This window comes from Sus scrofa, chromosome 3 (genome assembly GCF_000003025.6).
Source record: "Sus scrofa isolate TJ Tabasco breed Duroc chromosome 3, Sscrofa11.1, whole genome shotgun sequence".
Classification (NCBI taxonomy): domain Eukaryota; kingdom Metazoa; phylum Chordata; class Mammalia; order Artiodactyla; family Suidae; genus Sus; species Sus scrofa.
Window position 1 is genome coordinate 49,523,832 of NC_010445.4, and position 12,594 is coordinate 49,536,425.

The 12,594-nt window shown below is 51.6% G+C and overlaps 1 protein-coding gene across 1 annotated transcript; it reads right to left on the reverse strand.

Annotated features, from left to right (window-relative positions):
* GPR45 (G protein-coupled receptor 45) lies at positions 7,764-12,205 on the reverse strand. Its single transcript, XM_003481136.4, has one exon. The coding sequence runs from the start codon at positions 11,848-11,850 to the stop codon at positions 10,561-10,563; it is 1,290 nt and encodes a 429-aa protein (XP_003481184.2). The 5' UTR covers positions 11,851-12,205; the 3' UTR covers positions 7,764-10,560.

Here is a 12,594-nt window from a genome sequence, read left to right on the forward strand (position 1 = left end):
AGAACTAAAACTGAAATGCTGAACTTGGGCTTTCCTGAGAATTAGAATGAAGGGCATTTTCCCAATGTGTACATGCTCCTAAGGGCATTTGATTTCTTGAGGGCACACCCACGGCATACGGAGGTTCCCAGGCTAGGGGTCGAATCGGAACTGCAGCTACCGGCCTGCACCACAGCCACTGCAACACCAGATCCTTAACCCATTGAGTGATACCAGGGATCTAACCCACATCCTCATGGATACTAGTCAGGTTCATTAACTACTGACCCATGACCGGAACTCTGATTTGATTTCTTTGATTTCACTTAACTTACAAGAATTTATTCACTTTATATGAGTAAACAGAAAATTTTCTTGCCAAAAAAAAAAATTACCGCACTGAAACCAACAGCACTGAACCCAGCCAGAAGTCAAATTGGGGCTTGAACCCACGTGCCGGGACTTAAACCCAGCCAAAACACAGATTGGTGCTCGAACCCAACCTAATGCCAGATTGGGACTTAAAGCCACGATTTTAAATGCTAGTTACTCACCCTGTGTCTGGATTTACTGAGGTTCAGGTTCTTTATCCCTCCACGCAGAAGGAATTCGGCGAGAGAAAAAGTGATAGGCAAGAAACAGGCTTATTAGGGTAGGACGTTTGTAAGAGATGCAAGAAAGAAGCTCTGCCCAAGAATCCTGACGGCCAGAAGTTTTATCCTCCAAGGGGCGTGGGGGTCAGAAAGGCCCGCCTCTTCCTTTCTGGGAGTAGTAGCTCTTCCTTAGTATCCCGTTAGGTGTGTATTCAAATCGGCTGAGGGGTAGTCTTCAAACTCTTGCTCTAGGTCTGAATCTGAATGTAGGCCTCACTCCATCCCCTACCCAATGACCTGAGGCAATTCTGGCACTTCCACTCATTAAGCAAGCCTGCCTAGTTCTGCTGATGGTTTTCTTGAGCTTGCAGTGGTCTCCCAACATCTCCCAGGTGTCCCTCTTTTTTTTTTTTGGCTTTCGAGGGCCACACCTGCTGCATGTGGAGGTTCCCAGGCTAGGGGTCAAATTGGAGCTGTAGCTACTGCTGGTCTACACCACAGCTTACAGCAATGCCAGATCCTTAACCCACTGAGTGAGGCCAGGGATCGAACCCACAACTTCATGGTTCCTAGTCAGATTCATTTCCACTGCGCCATGACGGGAACTCCCACAGGTTTCCCTCTTTATCTGTGATCCCCTATTGGGACTTCCACAGCTACCTGTGCCTACTCCAGTCCAATCAGAACTACTAGTATGACTATAGTTAAATGCATTTTCCATGCATGTTTGTTTTCTCGCCATTTTCATGGATACTTTTACTGTGATAAAATACATGGAACATAAAATTCACCGTTTTAACCATTTCTCCACACACGTTCACAGTGCTGGACAAGCATCCCACCGGCCATCTCTCCAACATTTTCATCTTGCCAAACAGAAACTCTGGTCCTCATGAAACACTGACTCCATCCCCCCAGGCCCTGGGCCCCACCCTTGTCATTTCTATCTGAGAAGTCCAGGTACCCTATGACTGTACAATATGAGTACAATCCCCGTGCGGTATTTGTCCAGCATATTTGTTTATTTATTTATTTATTGTCTTTTTAGGGCCGCACCTGCAGCATATGGAAGTTCCCAGGCTAGGGGTCTAATGGGAGCTGTAGCTGCCAGCCTATACCATAGCTACAGCAACGCCAGATCTGAGACGTGTCTGTGACCTACGCCATAGCTCACAGCAATGCCAGATCCTTAACCCACAGATCGAGGCCAGGGATTGAACCCAAAACCTCATGGTTCCTGTTGGATTTGTTTCTGCTGTGCCACGATGGGAACTCCATTGTCCAGCATATTTGATACTCTGGCTTATCTCACTCGGCTTAAGGTCCTCAAAATCATCTATCTTGTAGCATATGTCAAAATTTCCTTCCTTTTTAAGGCTGAATAATAGTCCATTTCATGGTTTTTAAGCAGTATATTTAGTTACCCCACCCCCAGTGACTAGATCAGGCAGATATTAGCTCTGAAAGTGGCCCCTCCATAGAGGTGGTGGGAATGGGCTCTGGGTGAACTGGTCTGCATTTGGACCAGCTAGTAGGTGAATTGTTTACTGTCTCTAGGAACTAGCCAGCCCTCAGAATGGCCAACTCTCCAGGGTTAGCCAGGCCTCAGAACGTTAAAGTATTAGAATACAGAAAATATAGCCTTTTTTTTTCTTTTTGTGGCTGTACCTGTGGCATACGGAGGTTCCCAGGCCAGGGGTGGAATCAGAGCTGCAGCTGCTGGCCTATACCACAGCCACAGCAACGCAGGATCTGAGCTGCATCCGTGACCTATACCGCAGTTTATGGCAACATTAGGTCCTTAACCCACTGAGCCACAACGGGAACACCATACAGATTTTTTTTTTTTTTTTGCTTTTTATGGCTGTACCTACAGCACATGGAAAGTCCCAGGCTAGGGATCAAATTGAAGCCTACGCCACAGTCACAGCAACTCAGGGTCCTTAACCCATTGAGTGAGACCAGGGATCAAACCTGAATCCTCATGGATACTAGTAGGATTTGGATTCATTTCCACTATGCCACAGATGAACTCCCATGACTCTTAAAAACAGTGGAAAAGAGAAAAAAAAAATCAAAACAAGGAGTACTTAAATAACTTAGCTTGTGGTGCATCCACGTAACAGACGTTTAGAAATCACTTCAAAACATGAAAAAAAAAAAAAAAAACCCACCAGAAAGTTAGGCTAAAAAGTCATGGTGAAGTATGGTCTGAAATTTGCAAATGAATATATACTTTTTGAAAATGTAATTTAAAAAGACTAGAAAGAAAAATCTTTTTTTTTTTTTTTTGTCTTTACTAGGGCTGTACCCAAGGCATATGGACATTCCCAAGCTAGGGGTCTAATCAGAGCTACAGCCGCTGGCCTACGCCAGAGCCACAGCAACATGGGATCCGAGCCGCATCTGTGACCTACACCACAGCTCACGGCAATGCCGGATCCTTAACCCACTGAGTGAGGCCAGGGATCTAACCCTCAACCTCATGGTTCCTAGTCGGATTCGTTAACCACTGAGCCGCGATGAGAGCTCTGAAAATCTTTAATTTTCTTTATACATTTGGGTGAAAAAAAAAAAGTTCATTTCTATAAGAAGCAAATTACCTCTCTAATTGAAGAAGATCAGGAGCTAGATAAGAGTTTTAAAACTTAAGACTAGGGAAATTTTATTCATAAGATGGAAGATACGCCATCCTCTTACAGAATCTAAATCTAAACCTTAAAGTTTAGAGTCCACTCATGTCTAGTTAGGAACTACCCGTATCTGCTTATTGCATCCTCTGAGAAGGAAAGAGCCAAGAAAAATGGAGATGGGGGCTGGGAAGTGAAGGGCTCTGAGGGCAGAAAGGATCTGTCAGTTCACAGGAAGCTGTAACAGAGATTTAGACTCTGCGAGACAAAAACCTAGTAAAACATCATTCCTTTTTTTTTTTTTTTTTTTCTGTCTTTTTAGGGCCGCCCTGTGGCGTATGGAAGTTCCCAGGCTAAGGGTCCAATCAGAGCTGTAGCTGCCAGCCTACGCCACAGACACAGTAAAGCAGAATTCAAGCCATGTCTGTCTGCGACCTACACCACAGCTCACAGCAACATCGAGTCCTTACCCACTGAGTGAGGCCAGGGATCGAACCTGCATCCCCATGGATGCTAGTCAGATTCGTTAACCACTGAAGCATAAGGGGAACTCCTAGTACATCATTCCTTAGAGAACACAGGAAGTCGGCAGGTTCTCTCTATCCCCTGCGGGCCAGAGCGGATGCTCTCAGCAGCCCCCAGCATCCCGGAGAGGGGAAAACACTTCTTGGGAGCCTCGACCACTTGCTTCCTTTAGGGCCCAGCAAATCCTGGGACAATGGAAGTCTTGGGGAGACCCTGCTGCCCAGTGTTTCTCCCTCCCGTCCCATTGTGCAGGCTTTGAAGGTCAAATGCACCTTGCAATGGACCTTATGCATTTCTAAAATTACTCACATCTGTTTCTCTTTTACGGTGAGGTGAGGAACCCTGTCTTCACAGTTCGTGAAACACTTGAAGTCTTCTTGATAACACAGCAAAACATCGAACCAAGGGGGACGGCAGCAACGAGGGAGGAAAGGAGAAAAGGAGTCCCGAAAGGACAGTGAATAAGGAGCTGCAACTCCGTCTTTAAAAAAAAAAGTTTCCGGGGAGTTCCCTTCGTGGCTCAGTGGTTAATGAACCCGCTGCGGTGTAGGCTGGCAGCTGCAGCTCCTGTTCAACCTCTAGCCTGGGAACTTCTATATGCTGTAGGTGTGGCCCTAAAAAGACAAAAAAAAAAAAAAACAAAAACAACAAACTTCCAAAAATGAGCTTGGCTATCTTTCTCCCTTGGCTGGAGGGCTTGGCAAAGGGACAGCAGATGCCAGTGATACAGAAGAGAGTGCAGAGGAGCTGGAATGTGCCCACCAGGTGTCATTGTCCTTAGTACCTTGGCCTTGGGGACTGTGAGGTGTTACCCTGACCCTTCTGAGGCTGAACTGGCCCAGGAGCACCCTCAGATTTCTGATTGCAGAAGGGAAGGTTCTAGTCACATCTGAGTTTTTCCCACACAGATGAGTTCCTTCTGTTCCCATCAGACTAATTAGGAAACATCTCTCTGGGCTGCAGCCCCTCCCTAGCTCCCTGTGTGAGCCGGGCACCTCTCTGGTTCCTACAACTCCTTGTTCCCAGCTCCTCCAGGACAGAAGGGGAGACAGCGGAAGGTAAATTAGAACTGTTGGCTACAGTGCCCTCTGACGCCTGCCCACAATAACATGTGCGCGTGCACATGCACACACACGCACACACACACACACACACACCACGCCTTGTGTTCAAACATCCTTTTAATATTACACGATCCAGATGTAAGTGCCCCCAGGGCCCCAGCCCTCCCTTTCCTTGAGTAGTTCAATCACTATGTCCTGGCCCAAGGCTCCCACACTCTGAGCCATCAGCAACCTGTTCAGTGCCCTCCAAGAGACAAAACTGTGACATGACCTTTTCTTTAAAGTAATCAAATTCTTGAAAGAGTCGGCCTCTTCGTATTTATTTATTTATTTATTTATTTATTTTTGTCTTTTTGCCATTTCTTGGGCCACTCCTGTGGCATATGGAGGTTCCCAGGCTAGGGGTCGAATCAGAGCTGTAGCTACCAGCCTATGCCAGAGCCACAGCAATGTGGGACCCAAGCCGCGTCTGCGACCTACACCACAGCTCACGGCAACACTGGATCTGTTAACCCACTGAGCAAGGCCGGGGATTGAACCCGCAACCTCATGGCTCCTAGTCGGATTCGTTAACCACTGCGCCACAATGGAAACTCCTTGACTGTTGTTTTAAATGGAGAATTGTTTATCCTGGCAAAAGTCAGCCCTCTGTGGCTACAAATTCTCCAACACTTGTGTGTAACTGTGGTGATGCTCACCTCAGCCCAGGCATGAACACGCATGCAATTTTGTATCTGGAGGTAGGTTCCCAGGCACTGGGGGCTAGCGGTAAAGAGATGATATGTTTATTTCACAGTGAGAAAATTCTCATTATGAAATCTGTACTTATGATTTGGGAATATTCATGTGTTCTAAGGCTGTTTTTCAAGATCATGCAACATCCTGGTAGAGACTCCTGAGGGGCTCCCAACTCCTTCCCTGTTGACAAAGCTAAAACTGGACAAAGGGCCTCTTGGCTAGGAAATCACTCTCCCAGCCTCCTTTGCCACTGGAGGGGTCACATGATATGTCTCATAGGACCCCACCAAGTGAACAGAGGCAGGGAGATGAGTCACAGGACCTCACCAACTGCAAAAGAGGCTGAGAGATGAATCATATGACAAAGCCAGCTGCCAAGGAGTCTGGGAGACCAGTCACATGACCCCATCAGTTGCAAAGCAGGTAGGAGATGGAGTCACATGACTCACTCCACCTGCCGAAAGGAAGAAGGGAGCCAAATCACAAGACCCTACTAGCTGCAAAGCAGGCTGGGAGAGAGTCACAGGACCACAGCAGCTGCAAGGGGGCTGGGATAGGAGTGATATAACACCACGGACTGCAAAGCAGCCTGGGAGATGGAGTTGCATGACTCCACCCACTGAACCGAAGTTGACCCCATGACCTGTAAAGCAGGCTGGGAGACCAGTCACTGCCTTTGAGCTAAAGAGGTGGATGGGAGTTGAGTCATATGACCCCAAAACTCAAAGAAGGCTGAGAGGTGGCCTTGCTGTTGGTGGGATCATGTGACTCATCATCCATCTCCTTTCAGCTAGTGGGAGCATGTGACTGGTCTCCCAGTCACCTTTGCAACTCATGGGGTCATGTGACCCATCTCCCGGCTTCCTTGGCAGCTGATGGGGTCACATGATGCCTCTCGCAGTCTCCTATGCATCTGATGGGGTCATATTACTAGTCTCTCAGCCTTACAGCTGGTAGCATAATGTGACTTGTCTCCCAGCTTCCTTTGCAGCTGGGGGGGTTATGTGGCTCCATCTCCCAGCCTCCTTTCAGCCCGCAGGGTCATGTGACTAGACTCAGTAGCAGGGAAGTGTAGGGAGGGTGTTTGTGCTTTATTCCCCCTTCCTCCACTCTTTTGTGTCAAGGGCTGGGACACAACCTGGTTGCTGCCCAGACTGACCACAGAGGTGTGGACAATGGAGACTGAGATGGGAGGAACCTGCGTTCTGAACAACCACATGGGCACGCGCCTTGCTACTGGGACTTTCTTGAGAGGGAGTGGGGTTATGTCTTAAAGTTAGCCTTGGGGGCTCTGTTACAGCAGCCCTGCCCATGCACCCTTTTCCACCCTTATCCCTGCGTGCCCAGTTACCCTACCCAGCTCTCTGCAGACCTCCGAGTCACTGAGAACAGTGGGGTGAGACCTTGGGTTGCTTCCTGGGTCTTTGTAGTGGGGTTACACCAACACCATCCCCCCATTCCCTAACAGCCCAGGGAGGTGGACTCACAGCTCAGGCAGAGTTTCCCCTGGAAGGAAGAGGTCATTTCGGGCCATTGGTTCCCTGTTCCTGGCTTCAGTGAATGTTGCGTCCTGGGCCTTTGAGCAGATTGACAGCACAAGTCTAATGAACTCTGCCCCAGAGAGCCAGCCCTACCATGACCCTGACATTGGACTAGACCCTCATATACACTATTTCATGTATTCTTTATGTGGCCTCTGGCTGGGAGCGTCTCCATCATTTAGGAGACTAGGAACCTGGAGGAAGAATCATTTGCCTGAATCTCACAGAGCAGGTGGCGCTGGGCTGGGAACGTGCTATTCCCTCCACCCAACTTCTGCTCCCCAAGACTCCAGGGACTCCTGAGCAGGGCTGCCCACAGTGTGAACAAGGAGCACAGAGCAACCTCAGAAATAATAAAGGAGGTGGTGTTAGTAGTCTGAAAAAAGCATGTGCTATACATCATGTTGGGGAAAGTATACCAGGGATCAAGGTAGCCGTGGGAATTGATCTTTTTTTTTTTTTTTGGTCTTTTTCTGGGTCGCACCCATGGCAGGTGGAAGTTCCCAGCCTAGGGGTCGAATCAGGGCTGCAACTGCCAGCCTACACCACAGCCACAGCAGTGCCAGATCCTTGACCCACTGAACAAGGCCAGGGATTGAACCCACGTCCTCATGGATACTTGTCAGGTTAGTTCCTGCAGCACCACCATGGGAATGCCTGATCTAGAGTTTGCCGCTCATTTCAGTTGACAAAACGGCCTAGAGAAATGTTGCTCCTCTGTCACCTTAACAGCAGGGGCCAAGATTCCCGACGACAAGGTGGTGATTTTTCCAAGGGGTCAGAATTAGGAGGACACTTCTGAAACTTACTGTCTCATTTTCTGAGGCTAGGCTCTCCCATGGGGCCCAGGGGCTATCACACTCCAGTCACTGCCCAGAGTTTGCACGAAGCCCAAGGCCGGAGAGAAGATGAAGACAAAACACAAAGAAGCAGTGGTTGCCCTACAGTCTTCAGTGAAGGGGACAAGAACTTGGAATTTACATAGTATCTAAGGACCTCCAAGTTTAAGGCTCAGCAGGGCTGCAGAGACTCCCGAGGGCACAAAGTGCAAGTCAGGGGTGGAGACCAGCCAGCTGGAGTTACTGGGAGGGGGGAGGTTTAAAATGTGGGAGCCCTGTTATGACCCCCCCCAAACCACTCATTCTCCTGGTGCCATCTGATCTGTATTGTCCTTTGGGCTCTGCAGCTTGGCTAGTGGCTTGCAGATTCCAGGCTTCCAGAAGTGATGGCGTGTTCCAAGGTGTGGACCCCAGACTCGCGGCTTACTAGTTGTGGCCCTGGTGCTAATTCTGGCAAGAACACAGTCTTATACACTGAAAGAACAAGAATACTTTACTTAAAATATATACAAAATTATTACTTTGAAACATATATGTTACAGTCCAACATACATCAGAGAACACTGATCGATGTAAATTTGGGTGCCTTCGCTCATTCAGTTTTGTGATTTCTCTTTTACTCAAGACTCCTGAAGACCATTCTCTTCAATGCCCGCTGGCAGAGGGAGGAGCCCAGAGGCCTGGTCCCCTGGTCCCCTTGGTGGTCTGGCTGTGCTCTTGTACACCACGGAGGCCACGCAACTCTGGCCTTGCTGGGGGCACTGGGGACAGAGAAGTGACGGGACCCTCATCAATCAATCACAGGCCCGTGGCCCATCTTCTAGCTCCTTCTCTCTCTCTCCCTGCTGCCCCCTCTCTGGGTATAAAAGGGTCTGGGGGGAGGGCAGGTCTAAAACGAGGGTGAAGTTGGTAAGAAAAGGTGCCAACCATTTTCTGGAAAAGCCCCCATCCTAGATTCATGTAAATGATGTTCCCTTTCTTCCTGCCTCGGTCCTGGGAGGAGAGCAAGAGAAGGCGGCGTGGGCGGGGGGAAGGAATACAACCTCGGAAAGGAAATGAGAAGACAAACACAAGAGGGGCTTCTGTGCATGACGCCAAGTGTGCCTTACGCTTATCCTGAGATAAATCAGCTGCCTTTTGGGGCTGAGCCCCTGCCCCTCGTCACCATCTCCCGCAGTGCCTTGCACCTCAGGGACACTTAATAAGTGCTCACTGAATGGATAAACAGATGGAGGTGGGGATCAGAGCATCAGATAGGTGGTGGGAAAGCAGATACCATCTCGACCTGCTGCCCTGCTTGGCGGGTGGGGAAGCAGAGGCCCAGAGAAGTGGGTGAAGCAAGCAAGGCCCTGTGACTTGTTCCTGAGAGAGTTAGACCTCGAGTCATCTTTTCTCAAGTTCTCCTTAAACTCCCCATTTTGCTTGGATCTGGAACTGTAAGGAGACTCTGTGGCCTCACCCGTGTGCCCTGAACTCAGGAAGGTCACTCCCGTGTCAGAAGCTCCCGCTGGTAAGGGTGGCCCTGGGAATAGGGGCTGGGTGTTTGGGACAAGGAGAATGGTCCCCTCTAGGCCCTGCCCTCCTGGGACTCCAGTCCTGCCCGGACTGGGGGACCGAGGTCCCAGGAGGTGACTGACCCCGAGGGCAGGGGTCAGATTCCTGTGGCCCTGAATGAGGTAGAGGAACAGAGGTCAGGGGGCAGCCCGCAGGGGGAGGCCCAGCTCCGGACACATGTGGTGGCCTCAGGGGACCGGGAGAAACCCATCAGCAAAGCCCCCCGACCACTCCTGAGACCGAAAGTAAGTTGCTACAAGAACTTGCTGAAAAGATGAATTACAGGAGTGTGGTTCTTGCACACGGGGACAGATGGAATGAGAACGGGGGCCCGGGGACCAGGGGCTGTGACAGCAGGCAGGGAGGTGACGGGCTTCTGGGTGAGGCGCCAGATGGGCCTGGCCAGGTAGGGCGTCAAAGACTGGCACGAGGGCTGGGGTGGGTTTCTCCTTTCAGCTGAGCTGCCCCGAACATTCTCTGGGATTCAAGCCACCGAGGCCTCCCATGGGTCACCCTGGGAAGCTGAAAAGCACAGGTGCTCCCCGCTTCCCAGCGTGACTTTGGTTTATAGAAGGGATGACCCGACCAGCGCCAAGAACCCTGTGTGTTTCCACAACGCACAGCCGCAAACATACAGCCTCTGGAGAACACTGGTGCCCAAGACGGTTCAGGACCCACGAGATGAATCGAACCTTTTGGGTTTCTCAGGATGGAAACTACCCAGGGTGTGGAGGGGATCCTGGAGGGCAGGTGCAGGGAGGGCTCTTTAGACAAAGCTTCCTCCTACCCCCAGCCCCCAGCCAACTTCCCTCCCTGCCCCCTCCCTAAGGGTGCCCCACTCCTCCATCACCCACTCACTTCCCATTTCGTCTTCACCACTGTCCAGTTTCCTTGAGAGCCACACATTGTTTCTTCTGCCGCTAGAAACAAAAATAATTCACCTGGCAACCTTGCGAGCCGGCAGCTCACCTGGTAACAAATGAGTCCCTTTGTGCTTAAGAGGCCCCCACAGAGTGCTGGCGATGGAGAAGCCCCCGTGGAGGCAAGCAGGGGAGGCGGGGCCCCGCGCCGCAGGCCAGGGGGTGCGTCGGCCTCCCCTACACGGCGGACTGGTTTTCAGGGCACGCGTAGATGGTACTCGGCTGGATTCGCCTCCGGATCCGCTCAGGCACTTTGGGGAGGATCTGGAAGGTCTGGGGCAGCAGCTCCAGGCAGGCCTCGCGGAACTTCTTGATCTTCCAGCAGTAGACGATGGGGTTGAAAACGGACTTGAGGTAGCTGAGCCACAGGACACAGGAGCTGGTGGTGTAGAACGAGGGGCCGCAGTAGAAGCGCCGACTGAACACGGACAGCAGGCTGTAGACCGAGTGCGGCAGCCAGCACAGCGAGAAGCCCACAAAGAGGATCAGGATGGTGGTGAAGGCCTTGGTTTTGAAGCTCAGGTCCAGGCTGACCTGCTGGTGCCGCTGGAGCCGCCGCAGGCCGGCGCGGGGCAGCCGCCGCAGGTCCAGACTGTCGGACTGGTTGTGCACGCGGACGGCGTTCTTGCGCACGGTGTGCAGGATGCCCAGGTAGGAGCACAGCATCACGGCGAAGGGCACAAAGAAGGCGGCGCCCACCAGCACCAGCACGTAGGCGCGGCCTCCCGGGCCCTCAGTGTAGCCCAGCACGCACTGCGGGGCCCGAGCCGGGACCTCCACCAGTGTCCAGCCGGCCAGCGAGGGTGCCGAGACGCAGAAGGACAGCGCCCAGGACGCGGCGATGATCACCTTGGCCCTGCGCGGGTTCAGCCTGTCCTGGCGCTGGACGATGATGAGAAAGCGGTCCACGCTGATGATGAGCAGGATGGCCACGCCCTCCAGGACAAAGAACCAGTAGAGCGTGGCAGAGAGCCGGCAGAAGTAGTCCCCGAAGTGCCAGTGGACCGTGATCAGGGTGACGGCCGTGAAGGGCATGCAGCACAGGGACAGCATGATGTCGGAGAAGGCCAGCGTGGCCAGAAGCAGGTTGATGGCAGAGCGCATGGCCGGCCGCTGGTACACGATGATGCAGACCACGGCGTTGCCAAGGAAACCCACCACGATCATCAGCATCATGACTACCGCCAGGGACATCCTGAGAGGGGCGGGCGCCCTGGAGTCCTCCCCGAGGCTCCCGTTCCGCGGTGCAGATTCTTCGGTCTGGATGGACGTGCTGTTGCAGGCCATGGTGGAGGAGATCCTGGGGCTGGGGCCGGAAGGAGTGGAGGGAGCCCTCAGCGCTTGGGGGGCTGCCGCGCTCTGTCTGCCGGCTGCATCTTCCTCCCTGCTGTCTGGGATCTCGAGGGAGCCGGAAGGGCCGGGAGGAGCGTCTTTCTTTGGGAGCACTGGCTGGGATCTGCACTTCATCAATCACAGCCTCGTCATCTCCGTGACAACCGACTGTGCCCACAGCCTCCTATTTGGACGCTCTCTGCGGCCTGGAGCAAAGAAGCACCAAGGAGAAGGGAGTTAGAGGTTCCAAGCGCTGGTTGAACAAAGCAAGTTCCATTTTACAGGTGTTCTAAGCACCAGTGGAGAGAGGGAATGACTCAGTGATTTGCCACTTGGGGGTGGCTTGGTCTTCACAGACACTCTGAGCCTTGCCACATAACTGGGGACCTAATCAGACTGCCTTGTGGGGCCCAGAAGTGAAGGCTTTGTAATCAATCTTTGTGCAATAAGCATTTTTTTTTTCTTTCTTTTTAGGGCCACACCCAATGCATACAGGAAGTTCCCAGGCTAAGGGTGGAATCAGAGCTGCAGCTGCTGGCCTACACCACAGCCACAGCAATGCAGGATCCTTAACCCACTGAGCACAGCCAGGGATCAAATCCGCATCCTCATGCATATAGTCGGATTCATTTCTGCTGTGCCATGATGGGAACTCCAAATAAGCATGTTTTTTTTTTTTTTTTTCCAATAAGCATTTTTTTTAATTGCTTGACTTGTAAGCAGCCTGAGCCAGTGAAGCTTTGGATGAGGCAACTTCCTGTAGAAAGCCAGCTCCATGTGGGCAGGTTTGTCTGTGTCATTCTCACCTAGGACATTCTCCCCCAACACCTAGAACAGTGCCTGGCACAGAGAAGATGCTCACTGATATCTGTTGGGTAG

Coding starts and splice junctions, on each gene's coding strand:
- GPR45 (XM_003481136.4), bottom strand. CDS start 11,850: ATGAAGTGCAGATCCCAGCCAGTGCTCCCAAAGAAAGACGCTCCTCCC.